We start from the raw sequence: 19,728 nt of genomic DNA on the forward strand, positions 1-19,728 counted from the left end.
CAGTTTGACCCAAACTCATCCAAGAAAAACCAAAATATTAATTATTTTAGAAAAATAGTAATAAAATTCCCCACGCTGTGTGTTGTATTCAACGTAGTAACGTAAATATTTTGCCTTTATACATATATATGTATGTATAGATGGACAGCAAAAAGAAGCGAGTTTCTTATTTCTCATCAAACTCCTTGAAAAACCTCTCTTTAATGCAAAACGAAATATGGAGCATGAAGATATGGAAATGCTGGCTGAGACAGAGAGAAACCTCAGGGCATCCTTTCAACAGTTGTCTTCAAGCTTCAGGAATGCTACGTCGGACCTCTCCCTGTCGTCGTCGTTCAGAGAAAATAATGAGGACGAGACGGAGTTGCAGTGGGCTGCAATTCAGAGATTGCCCACTTATGATCGTCTAAGGACCTCATTGTTCGATCCCAGCCCTTTAGATGACGATACCAGCAAGGAAGAAGATGGTATGAAAAACGACGGGAAGAGGAAGGCGATCGATGTTACGGATCTTGGAGCATTGGAACGCCGCGTTTTCATCGAGAAACTCATTACCGAAATCGAGGACGACAATCTCCGCCTCTTGAAGAAACTTAAAGAAAGGACCGACAGGCAAGAAACCTCCCGTCTCTCTTTTTGTTTTGTAACAGTTATTATCACTATTCACGCATGAAAACCTGCATTCAACGAAAACAGCTATAGGGGATGCCTTGCACGTTGATCCTTTGTTCGATAACTGCAAAAAGACAGAAGGAGTTTTGCATCAGTTGAAAATGAAAATCTTACTTTTTAAAGCTAAAACTTATATTTAATCAATGCTGACAGAAGCAAACATAAGCATGATGGATAAATGCAATGCTTTCAGCGTATAAATTTTTCACCATCTAACGGCTCGTGTATCAACAATAACACGCTGTGAATCAAAAGAGATTATTTTGTAGAATAATGACTTGCAAATGAGTCTGACATTGACATTTGTGCTTAGGGTGGGGTTGGAATTGTCGACTATTGAAGTGAGATTCCAGAATTTAACAGTAGAAGCAAATTGTGAAGTAGTTCAAGGAAAGCCCATTCCTACGCTTTGGAATACCATTAGCAGTGTATTCTCTGTAAGTTTTCAACCCCAAATCATTACAAATAACTGGAATCATCTTCTTTTCATAATACTTAAATGGTATACATGTGTGTGTGTGTGTGTGTATATATATTGCTTTGACCTTCCTAAATATTCCTCTTTGTTCACTACGATTGGATGTATACACGTGTGTGTATTAACACACTAATGGGAAAGGTTTAAGGTCTTGAACAGGCTTTAACAAAAGTTAGCAGCTGCAAATCTCAATCATACAAAATAAAAATTCTCAAAGATATCAGTGGCATCATCAAACCCTCAAGGTTCGCTTTGGATATTTACTTCTCATATTCATTTCATCTGTGCATGGTCTCTGAGTTTAGGGTACTTTTTTTTTTTTGGAGAACAATAGTTATGCCATTGATAAGCTGTCATAAACTTACTTTTTATGCAGAATGACTCTTTTGCTTGGCCCTCCAGGCTGTGGAAAGACCACTTTGTTACAGGCACTTTCAGGGAAGCTCAACCCTTCTCTCAAGGTTTTCTATTTCTCCATCAAATCCCTCTTGAAGTAGCAATGTAAATAATCTGCATATGTTGATACTGGCAGTACAATACATAATTTTAATGATAGATTCAAAAACTATGACCAAATAATATGTAGTATCTGATAAGTTCTAAAATAATGAAAATTTTGTGAATTGAACAACAACCAATCTGGATGCACACTTTTATTTCAGGTTACAGGGGAAATTTCCTACAATGGTTACAAGTTCACTGAGTTTGTGCCTCAGAATACATCAGCTTACATAAGCCAATATGACCTGCACATTTCTGAAATGACTGTAAGAGAAACACTTGACTTCTCGGCTCGTTGCCAGGGCATTGGAAGCAGAGCGGGTATGTGTTACTTTGCATCTTGTAACAATGGACATACCTTCCTAACAGTAGACTTATCATCTTAATGTTGTCTATGAATAAAGATATGCTAAAAGAAATCAGTAGAAGGGAGAAACAATATGGAATTATTCCAGAACCACATATAGACACATATATGAAGGTAATTTGCTCGAAATAGTGATCATGTCAGCAGCTATCAGGGGAATGGATATCATTGCCTTTGGAACCACACCTCTGACCATATAATCTCTGTTAACAGGCAATTTCTATTGAAGGATTAAAAGGAAATCTTCAGACAGACTATATATTAAAGGTGATTATCTCAGAAGAAAAGATAAGTACTGAAGGAAATCAAATTTCTTCTCTAACAGTTACACAACCATTCATTTCCATTTAGATTCTTGGACTGGACATCTGTGCCGATACTATAGTGGGAGATCCAATGAACAGAGGAATCTCAGGTGGTCAAAAAAGAAGGCTGACAACAGGTTGTGCAGTTCTCTAACCTCCTTATTAACGTTATTAGTATTGACTCCCTAACCTTGCAAAATCATGACATTCTAATAAATTTTTCATGTGGAATTTTGATAGGGGAAATGATAGTTGGTCCAAATAAAGCTCTTTTTATGGATGAAATATCAACAGGTCTAGATAGCTCCACTACCTTCCAAATAGTTACATGTCTACAGCAACTAACCCACATAACAGAGGCAACAATTCTAGTGTCACTTCTTCAACCTGCACCAGAGACTTTTGATCTCTTTGATGACATTATTCTAATGGCAGAAGGAAAGATTGTATACCTTGGACCATGCAGTTATGTTCAAGAGTTCTTTGAAAATTGCGGTTTTAGGTGCCCCGAACGCAAAGGCATTGCTGATTTCCTCCAAGAAGTATGTGTCCTTTAATCTACCTACGTCCATGGCATTTTCCTTTAACTAATGATTTAAAATAAATTAATTTTAGGTGCTTTCCAAAAAGGACCAAGAACAGTACTGGTATCGTAAAGACGAGCCTTATAGCTTTGTTTCTGTGAATAACTTCATAGCTGTATTCAAAAAGTTTCACGTAGCAGAGAAGCTAAATGAAGAACTCCACACACCTTTCGAAAAATGTGAGAGACATAGAAATGCCTTGTCATTCAACATCTATTCATTGGGAAAATGGGAATTACTCAAAGCATGTATGGCAAGAGAATGGCTTCTCATGAAGAGAAACTCATTTGTTTATGTTTTCAAATCATCACAGGTAAAAACAATCATAATAAGCATAAATGTATAATATCAAACACTGGTTACCCAACTTACACACTAACCAGCCTTAGATGATTCCTACATGCAGCTTATATTTATTGCACTGATAACGATGACCATCTTTATTCGTACTCGGATGAAGCTTGACCTTGTCCATGCAAGCTATTACCTGGGTTCCCTGTTTTATGCTCTCATAAGACTTATGACGACCGGAATTGCTGAGTTGGCATTAACCGTTTCCAGATTATCCGTATTCTATAAGCAAAGAGATTTCTACTTCTATCCAGCATGGGCATATTCCATTCCAGCTGTTATCCTAAAGATTCCATTTTCATTTATAGATGCTTTTCTGTGGACAGCTCTTACGTACTACGTGATTGGTTACAGTCCGGAACCAGAAAGGTATATCATGTTAACAAAGATTACTTGATGTTAAAGTATATAAATATCTAACAAATGTTATCATCTTCTAAGCCAAGTATTATTTTCAGGTTCTTCCGCCTGCTCTTCATCCTTTTCCTTGTACATCAAATGGCAATTTCATTATTTCGTTTAATTGCTTCGGTCATTAGAGATCCGCCTTTTGCAGCAAATTTTAGTCTTCTTACGTTACTGGTGATATTTCTATTCAGTGGCTTCATAATTCCAAAACGTAAGGTCATTTGTTACTTATACGAGGAGATTAAAAAGATGTAAAGATATTAATGTTCCAAACCTTTCTTGCAGCTTTACTACCTGCTTGGGTCAAATGGGGCTTTTGGCTTTCACCTCTTGCATATTCTGAAATAGGTGTGGCCGTTAATGAATTTCTAGCACCGAGGTGGCAAAAGGTGAAAGGAAAACAATTGATATTTTATTGGTTAAATGCAGATAAGCATATCTACTCACAGTCCCCTGTTTGCTGGCCATTGTTCACTTGCAGGCTTCATCTTCAAATGCCACCATAGGACAGCAAGTTCTGGAAGAACGTGGGTTAAACTTCAATGACTACTACTATTGGATATCAGTAGGAGCATTGATTGGATTCTGGCTGATTTTTAACATCGGTTTCACCTTGGCTTTGAGCCTTTTAAAACGTAAGTTGTACCTCATCATGCACCATACAAGAAAATAATAATAGGAAAGAAAATTTAAATGAATAAAATCTTTCTGTATCTGCTGTTGCAGCTCCAGGGAGTTCTCGGGCTATTATTTCCCATGAAAGATTTTCTTATCTAAAAGCAAAAGAGGATTTGAGTGACGCAGCTGAGGAAGAAGGATTGCCAAGTGTTGTTGACTCTCTAAAAGCTCTAGAACAAACAAAAGCCAAGGGTGAGAAGCTCTTTTGTTCATATAGATCTATCTTTATATCATAGAGCATTTACTGGTTGTCATATAAAGTAAATACTATAATCAGATTTGTTTAATTACAGGGATGGTTTTACCTTTTAAGCCCATAACAATATCATTCGAGGACGTGCAATACTTTGTTGATATTCCAAAGGTAATCATGTTAGACCTCAAGATTACATTTTTAGATATAAATAAAATATTTTCTAATGCCTTGTATGTATTCCCAGAAACTGAGGGAGCAAGGGTTTCCACATAATAGACTGCAGCTACTTAAAGATATTACTGGTGCACTTAGGCCCGGAGTTCTCACAGCTTTAATGGGTGTTAGTGGAGCTGGGAAAACAACACTAATGGATGTTCTTTCGGGAAGAAAAACCGGGGGCTACATTGAAGGAGAGATAAGAATTGGAGGGTACCCCAAAGTTCAAGCAACATATGCTAGAATATCAGCGTACTGTGAACAAACTGACATCCATTCTCCAATGATTACAGTGGAGGAATCAGTGATGTACTCAGCTTGGTTACGTCTACCAACCGAGATTGATAAGAACAAAAGATTGGTAAGACATGCTTAGTTTAATTAAACAGCTTGCACTTGATAGGCAAAGATCCGAAACTCATACCTGTCTTTGCGGCATTACCTTTAATCTAGAAAGGATCAGTTGCAGCAGTGCTCTTATACTTTTGTGTGGAACTGGAAAAACTGTATATATCTTAAGTACACCCTCAGTAGTATACATGCTAGGATTATTTCAAGATCATGAATAAATCACTCAAAATGTTCAACTCCCTTACCTGTCTAACAGGAATTTGTAGCAGAGGTTCTTCATATGATCGAGTTGGATGAAATCAAAGATGCTTTAGTTGGGATCCCTCGTGTAAGTGGAATATCACCAGAACAGCGTAAACGGCTAACCATTGCAGTAGAACTTGTTTCTAATCCATCCATAATATTTATGGATGAGCCTACGTCGGGTTTAGATGCCAGAGCAGCTGCAATTGTCATGCGAGTTGTGAAGAATATTGTTGACACAAAGCGGACAATCGCATGCACCATCCACCAGCCAAGTATAGACATCTTTGAAGCATTTGATGAGGTAATTAACCGGCAGACTCATAAAATTTACAAATTAGAATTTCAAGAGAATTGTTTTGAATTCTTATTTTTAATATTATTATGAATTAAACGTACTATAATATGTTATTAGATGTGACTTAATCAGGCAGCAAACATTAAACACCGAGGTGCAAACAAAGGCTGTTAAGCTAACCTATGAAAAGTTCAGGCCTAAATAACTACTATCATGATCCACATTTTTGCATAACACGTTCGTATCCTTGCAGCTTATTTTGATGAAGAAAGGAGGACAGGTTATATATTGTGGAGAACTGGGTCAGCACTCGAGTAGGCTTATCGAATACTTTGAGGTAATCTGACGTGAAAATGACATTAAAATGAAGGAATAGCACCCAAATGACCTTTCTATGGTAACTCCCTTTTTATAACTCGTCCAATTCTCATAAATATTTTTTACACCCTTCTGTCAGGATATACCTGGAGTACCAAAAATTAAAGAAAACTATAACCCAGCAACATGGATGTTAGAAGTTACCAATCCTTCTACGGAGGCTCGTCTCGGAATAGACTTTGCCTGTATCTACAGAGAATCTTATCTCTACAAGTAAGTGCATTGTCTTAATTGTGTTTAAAAACTATTATGTTGTCATGGATTAAAAACTTTGTTTTCTTACACCACAAGGTAGTTGAAAACCTTCTATTAAATAAGGTTTCATGTGCCTAACTTGTAATTATCATACCGAGTGATATAATGTTCCTTCTTTGTAGGAGAAACAAAGAAATAGTCAAAAGCCAAAGCCTTCCAGCACAGGGTTCAGAGGAACTACAATTTTCGACACCCTTTCCGCAAAATATATGGGAGCAACTTAAAGCATGCCTTTGGAAACAACACTTGTCCTATTGGAGAAGTCCAAAATACAACTTAGTACGCTTGGCATTCATTATTTTATCTTCTTTGTTATATGGAGCCTTACTTTGGAATAAAGGACAGAACCTGTAAGCTGCTTCCTATCTCTTTTTTCTCCTTCTACTATTATTGTCAATCATTTAAACACCATGTTAGATTATGTACTTACTATCTGCATGCTGACATTCTGTTCCCATTTTCGAAGACATAACGAGCAGGACTATTTCAACATAATGGGATCAATGTATGTTTTCATGATATTCACTGGAACAAGCGGTTGTTCATCAGTTCTTCCATTTGTAGCTAATCAACGGATAGTTGTCTATCGTGAAAGATTTTCCAGAATGTACTCCTCATGGGCATATTCATTGGCACAGGTAAAAAAAATTATAGAATACCTTCTAAGCATTAACAAGTACCAGGACATCGTATCTTAATATAAATTTGCTCCTTCATATTTGCAGGTGATTATTGAGATTCCCTATATCTTTTTAGAAGCAGTATTATTCTTGACAATCACTTATCCAGCCGTAAACTTCTACGGATCGGCTTACAAAGTATTTTGGTACTTCTACACCATGTTTTGTACATTGCTCTATTACAAATATTTAGGCATGATGTTGGTTTCTTTGACTCCAACTTACCAAGTAGCTACAATATTTGCAAGCCTCTGTTACACATTGTTCAGCTTATTCTCAGGGTACCTCATACCGGGACCGGTAAGCCAATTCTTCCTTGTCTTGCAATTAATCAGTTAGGCACATGTAAAATGGAAACATCAGAATGGTTAGATTAATGATTAAGGGAGCATGCTTCAGCTTAAATACTTTACCGACTAACATCGATGCTTTATTTCCATTGTAGCAACGATCAATACATACTCTCATTTTCATCGATAACTAAAGTAACACACATATGCTACTTTCTTGATTTCAGAAAATTCCTAAATGGTGGGTTTGGGGTTATTGGATCTGTCCAACTTCGTGGTCCCTGAAAGGTTTTCTCACTTCTCAATATGGAGATATAACGGAAGAAATCGTAGCATTCGGAGAGCAAAAATCACTCAATGCTTTCTTGAACAGTCAGTATGGGTATAAACATCAAGATTTGCCCATAATAGCCATCGTACTACTTGCTTTTCCACTTGTATTTGCATCTGTTTTTACATATGGTATAGCTAAACTAAACTATCAGAGGAGATAGCATGCTTCTTTCTAGCCTCTTAGGCAAACTTCTGTAAAGTACAAATATGCTAGCCAATTAATTGTAAATATATCCCCACAATCAGTTTGTGTAGCCCTAACAAACAATTTCACTTCTCTACATATTATTAACTGTTAATCTAGCAAACAATTTTCTAGAAAGGTGGCGATATATTAAAACATGTCATAAACATGAAAGAACTATACGGAACCATGATCCCACCATACAATTCAACAAGAATCAGAATCCACGCCCCTAAGCACTTCCTATACATCTAATGAGTTAGTTTGGCTAGTTTAGAGCAAACTTCTTCCTAAGCACTTCAAACACTCATGGAATATTATTCAAGCATGGTAAGTAAGTTATTTCAAACATAAATTAAGGTCTAAGTAACCATTACTTAGCACCTTAGAACCTTTCATGTAAAATATGAATTATCCAACAAATATCATATTATTTTGGACCAGCTTAGCCATGAGCTTATACGCTGACTATATTATGAATGTATGTTCAAGTAGAAGACTTATAGTGCATGGCAATAATTCTAATAATGCATTAATGCATAACATTCACGTGTATCCCATTTCTTAAGTATAAGTTCCATATAGGATCTACTCTCTAACGTACTCCTATGCATGAAACATAACAATTCATAACATATACATTTATATGCAAAACTAAAATGCAGCATTCAACGTCGTTACTCTATAAGTTCATCATAACGATATCATTTTATTTTCATGTGTTATATCATAACACCGTTAACTATTTAACGAAAGGGTAATTAAAACAACAACAATTCAAAAGTTTAGAAGTTAAATTGAAATATTGTAAACTCCAATGAACAAAGTAGGAGTGAGAGGAAAATTGAGTGATGAAAATTGTAGTTTATTCTTGAATTATTTCGTTATCCTCTGAATTTGTCCGTGACGTGTCCTACAAAATCCCAGACAACAGTGACGAATACGTTTCACTTTAATGGCCAGACAGAAACGAATTAAAATGAAAGCAAGAAGTAAAAAACGGCAAATATATAGGAAAAGACAAATATTCCTGGTTGATCAGTGGCCGCCGAGAAGACAAATTGCATAAGAAACCCTAAAGTCGAGCTTTTTTTTGTATCCCCCTATAACTATTATTTTGACCAAACAATTAGGAGCAAAATATTAATGCATAGCAGGCCCAGAAATAAACAATGCGTCGCCCCCACAGTGTGTGTTGTATCCAACGTAATAACGTACACATTTTGCCTTTATATATGTGTGTGTGTGTATAGATAGACAGCAAGAAGAAGCGAGCTTCTTATTTCTCATCAAACTCAAAGAAAAACATGGAGCATGAAATAGATATGGCTGAGACAGGTAGAAGCCTCAGGTCATCTTTTCGACAGTTGTCTTCAAGCTTCAGGAGTGCTACATCGGACCTCGCCTTGCCGTCGTCGTTCAGAGAAAATAATGAGGACGAGATGGAGTTGCAGTGGGCTGCAATTCAGAGGTTGCCCACTTTTGAGCGTCTAAGGACCTCATTGTTTGATCACAGCCTTTTAGATGATGAAACTTGCAGCAAAGAAGAAGAAGAAGATGGTATGAAAACAGACAGGAAGAGGAAAGTGATCGATGTTACAGAGCTGGGAGCATTGGAACGCCGCGTTTTCATCGAGAAACTCATTACCAAAATCGAGGACGATAATCTCCGCCTAGTTATTAGAATAAACACCAGCACACGGATAGACGCGAGATATCGTATTATGAAATTTAAGTTTCTAAAATTTTGGGAAAATTACTTATATAAAATTATAGGAAAATAAGAAATATAAAAAGTATTTAAATTATACGGAAATTTAAAATTTTTAAAAATTATGGTCTTCACCAGTCCCTTTGATTAATCGATGGACTGAATTGTATTATATTGGGGTCAACTGATCTCATTAAGTCTGGAAATTCTTTGTAAAAAGTAGAAAATTTTGATCAGAGAAAAATAAATGTAATTAAATTCATTTGATCTATCATATGAACCTACTTGATACAAGGTTATCCATCGCTTATTCTTGACACCTAATAATATTACTTAGTTTTAATCGTTTCATCGTTCATACCAGTTAATTCAACAACAATGTGATGACAATAATGATATTATATATTTGAAAAATACAATCGAGATTAATTTGATTTATATAATGATACATTTTTATAATATCTATAATATAATTTTATAAATATTATTTGTAATTTATTTTTTAAAAATAAAATATTATTTATAAATATTATTTATAGTATTTTGAATAAAATTACAATAAGATTTTAAATTTGTTTCATGATTAAGTTTTTCTTTCAATAGACACCTCTAATATTTGTTGATTTTTAGATATTTTGGTGCGACGTTTATATTATTAAGTTAATGGCCTACTAATATAAATGATATAAAGTTTAATGTTTACACTAGTAATTATTATCGTTCACGCATGAAAACTTGCCTTCAACGAAAAGTTAGGGGATGCCTTGCACTTCGATCCTTTGTTCGACAACTGCAAAAAGACAAAATGGAGTTTTGCATCATTTGAAAATGAAAATCTTACTTTTTTTATTTAACCAAAACTTAAAAAGTAAAACCTATATTTAATCAACGCTGACCGAAGCAAAACCATAAGCATGATGGGTCAATGCAATGTTTATGCATGTTAATTTTTTTTATATCTAGTGCCCTGTGTACCAGCATCAACACGAACATGACTTATGAATAATAATAATAATAAAGTCAATCAAAAGAGAATTTATTTTGTAGAATCATGACTTGCAACTGACAGTGACATTTGTGATTAGAGTGGGGTTGGATCTACCAACTATTGAAGCGAGATTCCAGAATCTGTCTGTGGAAGCAGATTGTGAAGTAGTTCAGGGAAAACCCATTACTACACTTTGGAACAGCTTCAGCAGTGCATTCTCTGTAAGTTTTAGTCCCCAAATAGCACACAAGTGTGTATATGTATATTTTTAACCTTCCTAAAGAGCCCTCTCGCTGGTTATGATTTGGATGTATACATATGGTGTGTATTAACGCACTAATGGGAGAGATTTAAGATGTTAAACAGGCTTTGACAAAAGTTGGACGATGCTAGTCTCAATCATACAAGATACAAATTCTCAAAGATATCAGTGGCATCATCAAGCCCCTCAAGGTTCACTTTGGATTTTTACTTCTCACATTCATTTCATCTGCGAATGATCTATGAGTTTAGGCTACTTTTTTGGAGAACAATAGTTATACCAAACAAGTAACTGATAAGCTTACATTGTATGCAAGATGACTCTATTGCTTGGCCCTCAAGGCTGTGGAGAGACCACTTTGTTACAGGCACTTTCAGGGAAGCTTAACCCATCACTCAAGGTTTTCTTTCTGTCCATCAATTCCCTCTTGGAGTACCAATGTAAATGATCTGCATAAGCGGACACTGGCAATACATTACATAATTTTAATGACAGATTCAAAAACTACAACTAAATAATACGTAGTATATAATAATTTCTAAAATAATGAAAATTTTGTGCATTGAACAACCATCAATCTTGAGGCATACTTTTATTTCAGGTCACAGGTGAAATATCCTACAACGGTTACAAGTTCACTGAGTTTGTGCCTCAGAATACATTTACATAAGTCAATATGACCTGCACATTTCTGAAATTCCCTCTTGGAAAGGTATATGTTACTTTGCATCTTGTAACAATGTTCATACCTTCATAACAGTAAACTGATCTTATTGTTCTCTATGAATAAAGATGTGTTAAAAGAGATCAGTAGAAGGGAGAAACAATCTGGCATTGTCCCAGAACCAGATATAGACACATACATGAAGGTAATTTGCTAGATATAGTGATCATGTCAGCAACTAGCAGGGGTTGGGTATCATTGCCTTTGGAGCCTCCTCTGACTTCATAATCTGTATTAACAGGCAACATCTATTGAAGGATTAAAAGGAACTCTCCAGACACACTATATAATGAAGGTGATTCTCTCATAAAGAAAATAAATGCATAAAAGGAAATCCAAATTCTTCTCTAACAGTTCCACGACTGTTCATTTCCCTTCAGATTCTTGGATTGGACATCTGTGCCGATACTATAGTGGGAGATGCAAGGAACAGAGGAATCTCAGGTGGTCAAAAGAGAAGGCTGATAACAGGTTTTCAGTTCTGTAACGCTCCTATTAAAGTTAATAGCTATAAAGTTAAAGAGAACTGCGATTAATGTTCCATAAATCCCTTGCAAATAACAAGGGACCTTGATGAAAGGCATATAAGTATTACTCCCTTAGCCTTACAAAACCATGTCATTCTAATAGATTTTAGTTTTGGAATTTTGACAGGGGAAATGATAGTTGGTCCAAATAAAGCTATCTTTATGGATGAAATATCAACTGGCTTAGACACTTCCACTACCTTCCAAATCGTTACCTGTCTACAACTAACCCACATAACAGAGGCTGTAACACCCCAATTTAGGGGCTAAAATTAAGAAATTATAAAGTGGCGGATTTAATTGATATTTTGAAAGAAACATTGGAGATTAAATTGTAAAGTTTTAAAGTTGGCAGACCGTTTTATAAAGTGCATGAAATTCAGTGGCTAAACCCATGATTTAACCATTTCTTATATATGATGAATTATAAGCTCCTCCCCGTACGCAGGTTTCATATTTTCAAGATTTCCCTTCTCCAACAACCCAACTTCCAACTCCGATCTACTCGTCGTGCGACCTCCAAACGACGAGCTGAAACCACCATCGTGTTCATTGTCAATCGAGGAACAAAACCCCTCAAACCTTTCGTCGTGAATCATCGCCGTTCTTCGTGAATTTCAGTCTGAAGTATCGTCGGTAATAACACGGTTTTAGTTGGTTTTTCATCGATTCACGACGATCGGGTCATCTGCTTACGACACCTCCCGCACCATCGTGTTCGTTGCATCGTTCTGAGTTTGCCGGTGTCATCCTTGGTCTCCGTCGACCGCGGCGAGTGAGGAGGTGAAGCGGTCAAAGTTTCCGATTTGTTGAAATCGAGCTCTCCGCCGTTCAAAATTGTGAACCGATCTTTGTAAGTATCTCGAAATCGCTCAAAATAATTTTTAGAAATTTTTCCGGGATTTTAGCACTGTTCACGCGCCCCCACTCGCCGCCAATGCGCGTGGGGAAGAAAAAAATGACCGGTTTGACCGATTTTGGTGCATAGTTGACCGGTTTGACTAGTCACAACACGACCCGACCCGTTGACCCGACCTGACCCGTTTACCCGACCCGACCCGTTGACCCGTTGACCGTCGTTGACCACTGTTGACCAAAGCTTTGACCGGCTTTGACCGGGCATTAAACGACCTTTGACTTCGACTGAGTATACCTATCCTGACATTTTTCGACGTTTCAAATCCGATTCCGCTATTTTTTTTCCGAAATTCGAACCCAAAGGTCTCGAAATTGCCGGTCAAACCCGTTGACTTTGATTTTGACCGAAAATTCCAAATTTTTCGAAAAGTCACATTTTATGCTTTCGATGTCCTGAATCCGAATCCGAAGTCCGTTTTGCCAAATTCGAACTCGGTAAGCCATCTTTCACTGATTTATCACCCGATTTGATCCGTTTATCGCAATTAAGCTTCGTTTCTGATATAATTTATGTTGATATGTATCTGAGGAATTATTTGAAGTTGAATTGAAGATCAAAGGCATTCGAATGAAATTTTTATGGTCGATCGGTATTGCACGGAAATCGAGGTAATACTTTACTACCTCTTTATGCTTTTTGGAACATGTTGATATTGGTAAATGCATGAATAAGATAATGTTGGTCACTTTTGTGGAGTTGAATAATTTATTCACTCGATATGAATGTGGTAGAAATTCTGTAACTGAATACGGATCGAATGACTAAGATAAGAGATTGATAATTGTTAGAATTAAATTACAAGTTTGTGATTGGTGATAAAGAAATCAGCTCTGGATTTGTAACTTATATTTTATATCATCAAGGGTTAAATGTTAAAGATACTTGGATGAAAAATTATGAGAATACTCCGATATGGTAAAATTACGAAATTACCCTTATGTTGGAAAATGATAAGAATTGCCCCTGGAAGTTGGTTAATAACTCTGAAAAGACATATTGATCCGATATAACTACTGATGTGCATAAGAAATGTTAGTTTTATTTGGAAATTATGGATAACCGGTTTTAATCCTATGAGAGTTTGTGAAGGAATCATTTCAAAATCAAAGAATGTTTAGGAAAGCAATTGATCATAGGATCTCTAAATTATAATTATTTTCGTTAAGTGCTAATATTGAAATTATCTGGTTAAGAAATTACGAAAATGCCCTTGAGATATAAAATAGTCTGAATTGACCCTGAATGAGAGAGTACTTTGAGGATTTGTACTTAACTCAATTAAGTACGAATTTAATTGTTAAGATCCTGTCTTTGTACAGAAAAATTTATAATATTCCGTTTGTAAAATCTGAGAAGACACTTGACCCGAAAATATTCGAATAAGGAGTAAATACTTGAAGAGTAATTTATCGGAGGTATTCTGATGACAGAATTGTTCGAAAGGACTGAAGTAAATGATAAGATTGAATTAAATAATAAGACCGGATGGAAGGAAATGATTGAAATATTCTAGAATTATAAAATGACCAAATTACCCCTGGAATGGAAATGACTCAAGAATGTCACCAAGCTCAGGAATGAATGGATATACTCAAGCTTTGAAATGAATAGAAAAAAATGTTAAGCACCAAAATGACCAAAATGCCCTTATGACCTAGAATAAGTAAATGTCTTGGATTAATTAAGAAATCCAAATAAACATGGATGTTGTGCTACCAGTAAAAGTTGTGGAACACAACTTAAGTGATTAACCAACGTTAGTACTATATCATTACCTGAATGATATAAGTATCACTTGAATGTTTGTTCATCTTCTCAAATTTGGATCGATGATAATTCTGGAAGTACTTGGCGCAGCTCAACTATAGAGCGCATACAGTACTAATAAGTGGGTAGTCGTTAGTCAAATCAACCACGAATACCAGAATGACTTTATTATATGAATAAATTGAAATGAAATGAAGTACAACGTGTATTTGAAATTCAAAAACGCTGAATTATTCTGGAAAACTTTAAAATAATCGAGATAGACTTGCTTACCAAACGAACTAAGTAACATCAATGACTAAGGATTAAATAGGTGATTTGATGAGTTTGGAAACACTGTTGAACTTACATGATGAATTGTCATTATGGGTTATGAGCCATGGATCAAGTACGTCAGTATTTTCTGATATTGTTGAAACGTGGAAATGAAATAAAGACCGTTGGAAGATTTATTCAGTGATGATTATGGGGATGATCTATGGATCTGCACTATGGTATTAAAGAGTGAATACACTGGAAGGATAATGAATTGACTTGTTGACATGCATCAGTTTGAGAGTTGTGTAACTCGAGTTGTTTGAAAATATGATCGATAGTCGTAGATTATAAATGACTTGAATCTTCGATTCTATATTTCATCTAAAATCACTTCGGTCATGTTTGAAAAAAAAACAAGTAACGCAGATGGAAAAGATTCTGAATATCTCATTTGGTTCAATTGGGCTAAAATCCTATGAATTTAAAGTATATTCCTGAATACCCCTGATTGTTTGGGTAATGGAATCACTCGCAGTAAATCTGAATTTAGAATTATTATGTATAAAGGTTCCTGAACGTTTTCCTAAAGCACACGAAAATATAGTGGGATTCTAATGTATCAACATTAAATGTCTGGCTAGATCGGTTAGCAATCGATTCTCCTCAATAGGACCTTGTTCCAGGAATTCGATCAAATTTCATAAGTTTCATGTTATCCAAAATGATAACTACAATGGCCTCTGGAAATACTTGGATTCTCTAATGTGTTCCCTACTTATTACTGAACTATTTTATTGGTTTTAATATGTGGTACACCGAATTCATTGGTTATTGTTTTATGGATGCACCAATTTAATGTGACAATTTATGGAATATGGCTGCTATCTAATTTTTGTTTTGAAATGGTATATGATTACCATGTTTTTGGATTTATGAAATTTATGTCACGGTGCAATTGAATTTTGGAATTGAATTACGATGGAATAGCTCTGATCAAGCTAAATGGGCCTAATGTGACTCTTGAGGGCCCCAAGATGTTTCATTAGGTCGGCTTTCCTTTGCTGTGTGCTTAGGGTAAGCTATATGGACTTATTGACTTGGGCTTAAGGATACAAGCTTCATAGCCTATCCTTAAGTCGGATTTCTTTTTGCTATGTGCATAAAGTAAGCTATATGGAAAATAATTTTGGGAACTACTGATGGTGTACCAGAAAAGGGTTTAAACTATGATTTTCAAAAGTTAAACTCTTTTACGAAATTGTGAGATTTACTGGACTATGATTTGTACCTATTATGATTTTATTATACTGTTGGAACACACTAGACATCCTATTCGATCTCCTGAAAATGTCATACTTTGAAAGGTTTCTTATGAACTAAGATTCATGGCTTCTACTCGATGAACTTCTAAGGGAACCCCAAATTATTCTGCAAACTGGTATACGTATATTCAATAAGGAAATTATATGGCTTTCTATTTATCTACATGTCATGTAGCATCATCTGGTAGTTCTGTATTACTGAGCTTTCCAAAGCTCACTCTATTACTCACCTTTTCAGGTTAAAACAATTGTACCAGTGCATCTATCGACTTCAGTAAGGGAGTTCTTCCGGCGTGGGTACAGAGTATGGTACTTGTGATTAGGGGGCATGTAATTGTATTTTGATTTATATACGAGTTTGGAAATCTGTTTTATTTTTAAATAGTGATAAATGATTTTATAAGTTTACATGTTCTGATAAAAAGTTTTAAAATTTATGCTATTTTTACGGTGGGTCGCTCCGGTGGCCCTAATGTGACTTCCCGAATCGGATTAGGCTACCCGCATCGGTTTGGGGTGTTACATTTAGTGGTATCAGAGCTATGGTTTAAGTCAATTTTTCAAGATAGACCGGCCGGTCGAATGTCAAAATATGTCTGATCAGTACATGCCCCTAGACTGCAATCATACCTCTCTGAGCTGGAACTCCAGGGCTGAGTCCCTATCTGTAACGAATAAACCGAAGTTTCTATCCGTTAAGGCTATACTTGTACAAAAAGGAATACCAGTAACATCTGTCTTAACGCAGTAAAGTACCTTAGCCATGTGAGAGTTATTCATCTGAGAAATTCTGACTCGACTCCAGAAATAAAATTGAGATATGTTGCTGCTCTACGAGCCTATTCACGTAACCAAGGCTGAATTGATTTCACAAGGATAAAGTTGTTTTGATTACTTACTTGGACTGAGGGAGAATTCTGAAGAGATTGATTACTCGAGAAAATTTTTGTTCAAATTCTTTTATTGAAATGAGGAAGAGTTCTGATAAGAATGTATACTCAACTGGTTAAGGATTAGTGAAGAATCCGTATTTCTATAAAAAGCTACTCGAAGATATGGAAGAGTTGATGAAAGTTTCATTTCTACAATTATGTGACATGAATGAATTTCGAGGACGAAATTCTTTTAAGGAGGGGAGAATTGTAACACCCCAATTTAGGGGCTAAAATTAAGAAATTATAAAGTGGCAGATTTAATTGATATTTTGAAAGAAACATTGGGGATTAAATTGTAAAGTTTTAAAGTTGGCAGACCGTTTTATAAAGTGCATGAAATTCAGTGGCTAAACCCATGATTTAACCATTTCTTATATATGATGAATTATAAGCTCCTCCCCGTACGCAGGTTTCATATTTTCCAGATTTCCCTTCTCCAACAACCCAACTTCCAACTCCGATCTACTCGCCGTCCGACCTCCAAACGACGAGCCGAAACCACCATCGTGTTCGTTGTCAATCGAGGAACAAAACCCCTCAAACCTTTCGTAGTGAATCATCGCCGTTCTTCGTGAATTTCAGTCTGAAGTATCGTCGGTAATAACTCAGTTTTAGTTGGTTTTTCATCGATTCACGACGATCGGGTCATCTGTTTACGACACCTCCCGCACCATCGTGTTCGTTGCATCGTTCCGAGTTTGCCGGTGTCATCCTTGGTCTCCGTCGACGGCGGCGCGTGAGGAGGTGAAGCGGTCAAAGTTTGCGATTTGTTGAAATCGAGCTCTCCGGGATTTTAGCACTGTTCACGCGCCGCCACTACGCGTGGGGAAGAAAAAAATGATCGGTTTGACCAGTTTTGGTGCATAGTTGACCGGTTTGACCGGTCAACACCCGAACCGACCCGTTGACCCGACCCGACCCGTTTACCCGACCCGACACGTTGACCCGACCCGACCCGTTGACCCGTTCCGTTGACCGTTAACCCGTTGACCGTCGTTGACCATTGTTGACCAAAACTTTGACTGGCTTTGACCGGGCATTAAACGACCTTTGACTTCGACCGAGTATACCTATCCTGACATTTTTCGACGTTCCAAATCCGATTCCGCTGTTTTTTTTTTCGAAATTCGAACCCAAAGGTCTCGAAATTGCCGGTCAAACCCGTTGACTTTGATTTTGACCGAAAATTCCAAATTTCTAAAAAGTCACATTTTATGCTTTCGACGTCCTGAATCCGAATCCGAAGTCCGTTTCGCCAAATTCGAACCCGGTAAGCCGTCTTTCACTGATTTATCACCCGATTTGATACGTTTATCGCAATTAAGCTTCGTTTCTGATATAATTTATGTTGATATGTATCTGAGGAATTATTTGAAGTTGAATTGAAGATCAAAGGCATTCGAATGGAATTTTGATGGTCGATCGATATTGCACGAAAATCGAGGTAATACTTTACTACCTCTTTATGCTTTATGGAACATGTTGATATTGGTAAATGCATGAATAAGATAATGTTGGTCACTTTTGTGGAGTTGAATAATTTATTCACTCGATATGAATGTGGTAGAAATTCTGTAACTGAATACGGATCGAATGACTAAGATAAGAGATTGATAATTGTTAGAATTAAATTACAAGTTTGTGATTGGTGATAAAGAAATCAGCTCTGGATTTGTAACTTATATTTTATATCATCAAGGGTTAAATGTTAAAGATACTTGGATGAAAAATTATGAGAATACTCCGATATGGTAAAATTACGAAATTACCCTTATGTTGGAAAATGATAAGAATTACCCCTGGAAGTTGGTTAATAACTCTGAAAAGATATATTGATCCGATATAACTACTGATGTGCATAAGAAATGTTAGTTTTATTTGGAAATTATGGATAACCGGTTTTAATCCTATGAGAGTTTGTGAAGGAATCATTTCAAAATCAAAGAATGTTCGGGAAAGCAATTGATCATAGGATCTCTAAATTATAATTATTTTTGTTAAGTGCTAATATTGAAATTATCTGGTTAAGAAATTACGAAAATGCCCTTGAGAGATAAAATAGTCTGAATTGACCCTGAATGAGAGAGTACTTTGATGATTTGTACTTAACTCGATTAAGTACGAATTTAATTGTTAAGATCCTATCTTTGTACAGAAAAATTTATAATATTCCGTTTGTAAAATCTGAGAAGACACTTGACCCGAAAATATTCGAATAAGGAGTAAATACTTGAAGAGTAATTTATCGAAGGTATTCTGGTGACAGAATTGTTCGAAAGGACTGAAGTAAATGATAAGATTGAATTAAATAATAAGACCGGATGGAAGGAAATGATTGAAATATTCTAGAATTATAAAATGACCAAATTACCCCTGGAATGGAAATGACTCAAGAATGTCACCAAGCTCAGGAATGAATGGATATACTCAAGCTTTGAAATGAATAGAAAAAAATGTTAAGCACCAAAATGACCAAAATGCCCTTATGACCTAGAATAGGTAAATGTCTTGGATTAATTAAGAAATCCAAATAAACATGGATGTTGT

The 19,728-nt window shown here is 36.0% G+C and overlaps 1 protein-coding gene across 1 annotated transcript; it reads left to right on the top strand.

Annotated features, from left to right (window-relative positions):
- Positions 1-232: 232 nt before the first annotated feature.
- Positions 233-7,798, top strand: LOC120133003 (pleiotropic drug resistance protein 3-like). The gene is made up of 24 exons (XM_039149675.1): positions 233-612; positions 986-1,109; positions 1,310-1,395; positions 1,527-1,611; positions 1,813-1,972; positions 2,056-2,132; positions 2,232-2,285; positions 2,370-2,460; positions 2,564-2,865; positions 2,939-3,220; positions 3,314-3,627; positions 3,717-3,877; positions 3,952-4,055; positions 4,148-4,301; positions 4,393-4,536; positions 4,638-4,708; positions 4,785-5,117; positions 5,364-5,654; positions 5,902-5,985; positions 6,106-6,239; positions 6,404-6,631; positions 6,748-6,919; positions 7,007-7,261; positions 7,479-7,798. Exons 1-24 carry the CDS (start codon positions 233-235, stop codon positions 7,743-7,745), a joined length of 4,353 nt encoding a protein of 1,450 aa, XP_039005606.1. The 3' UTR covers positions 7,746-7,798.
- Positions 7,799-19,728: the final 11,930 nt, after the last annotated feature.

The sequence above is a fragment of the Hibiscus syriacus genome, unplaced genomic scaffold (genome assembly GCF_006381635.1).
Source record: "Hibiscus syriacus cultivar Baekdansim isolate YM2019G1 unplaced genomic scaffold, ASM638163v2 tig00110575_pilon, whole genome shotgun sequence".
NCBI classification, from domain to species: domain Eukaryota; kingdom Viridiplantae; phylum Streptophyta; class Magnoliopsida; order Malvales; family Malvaceae; genus Hibiscus; species Hibiscus syriacus.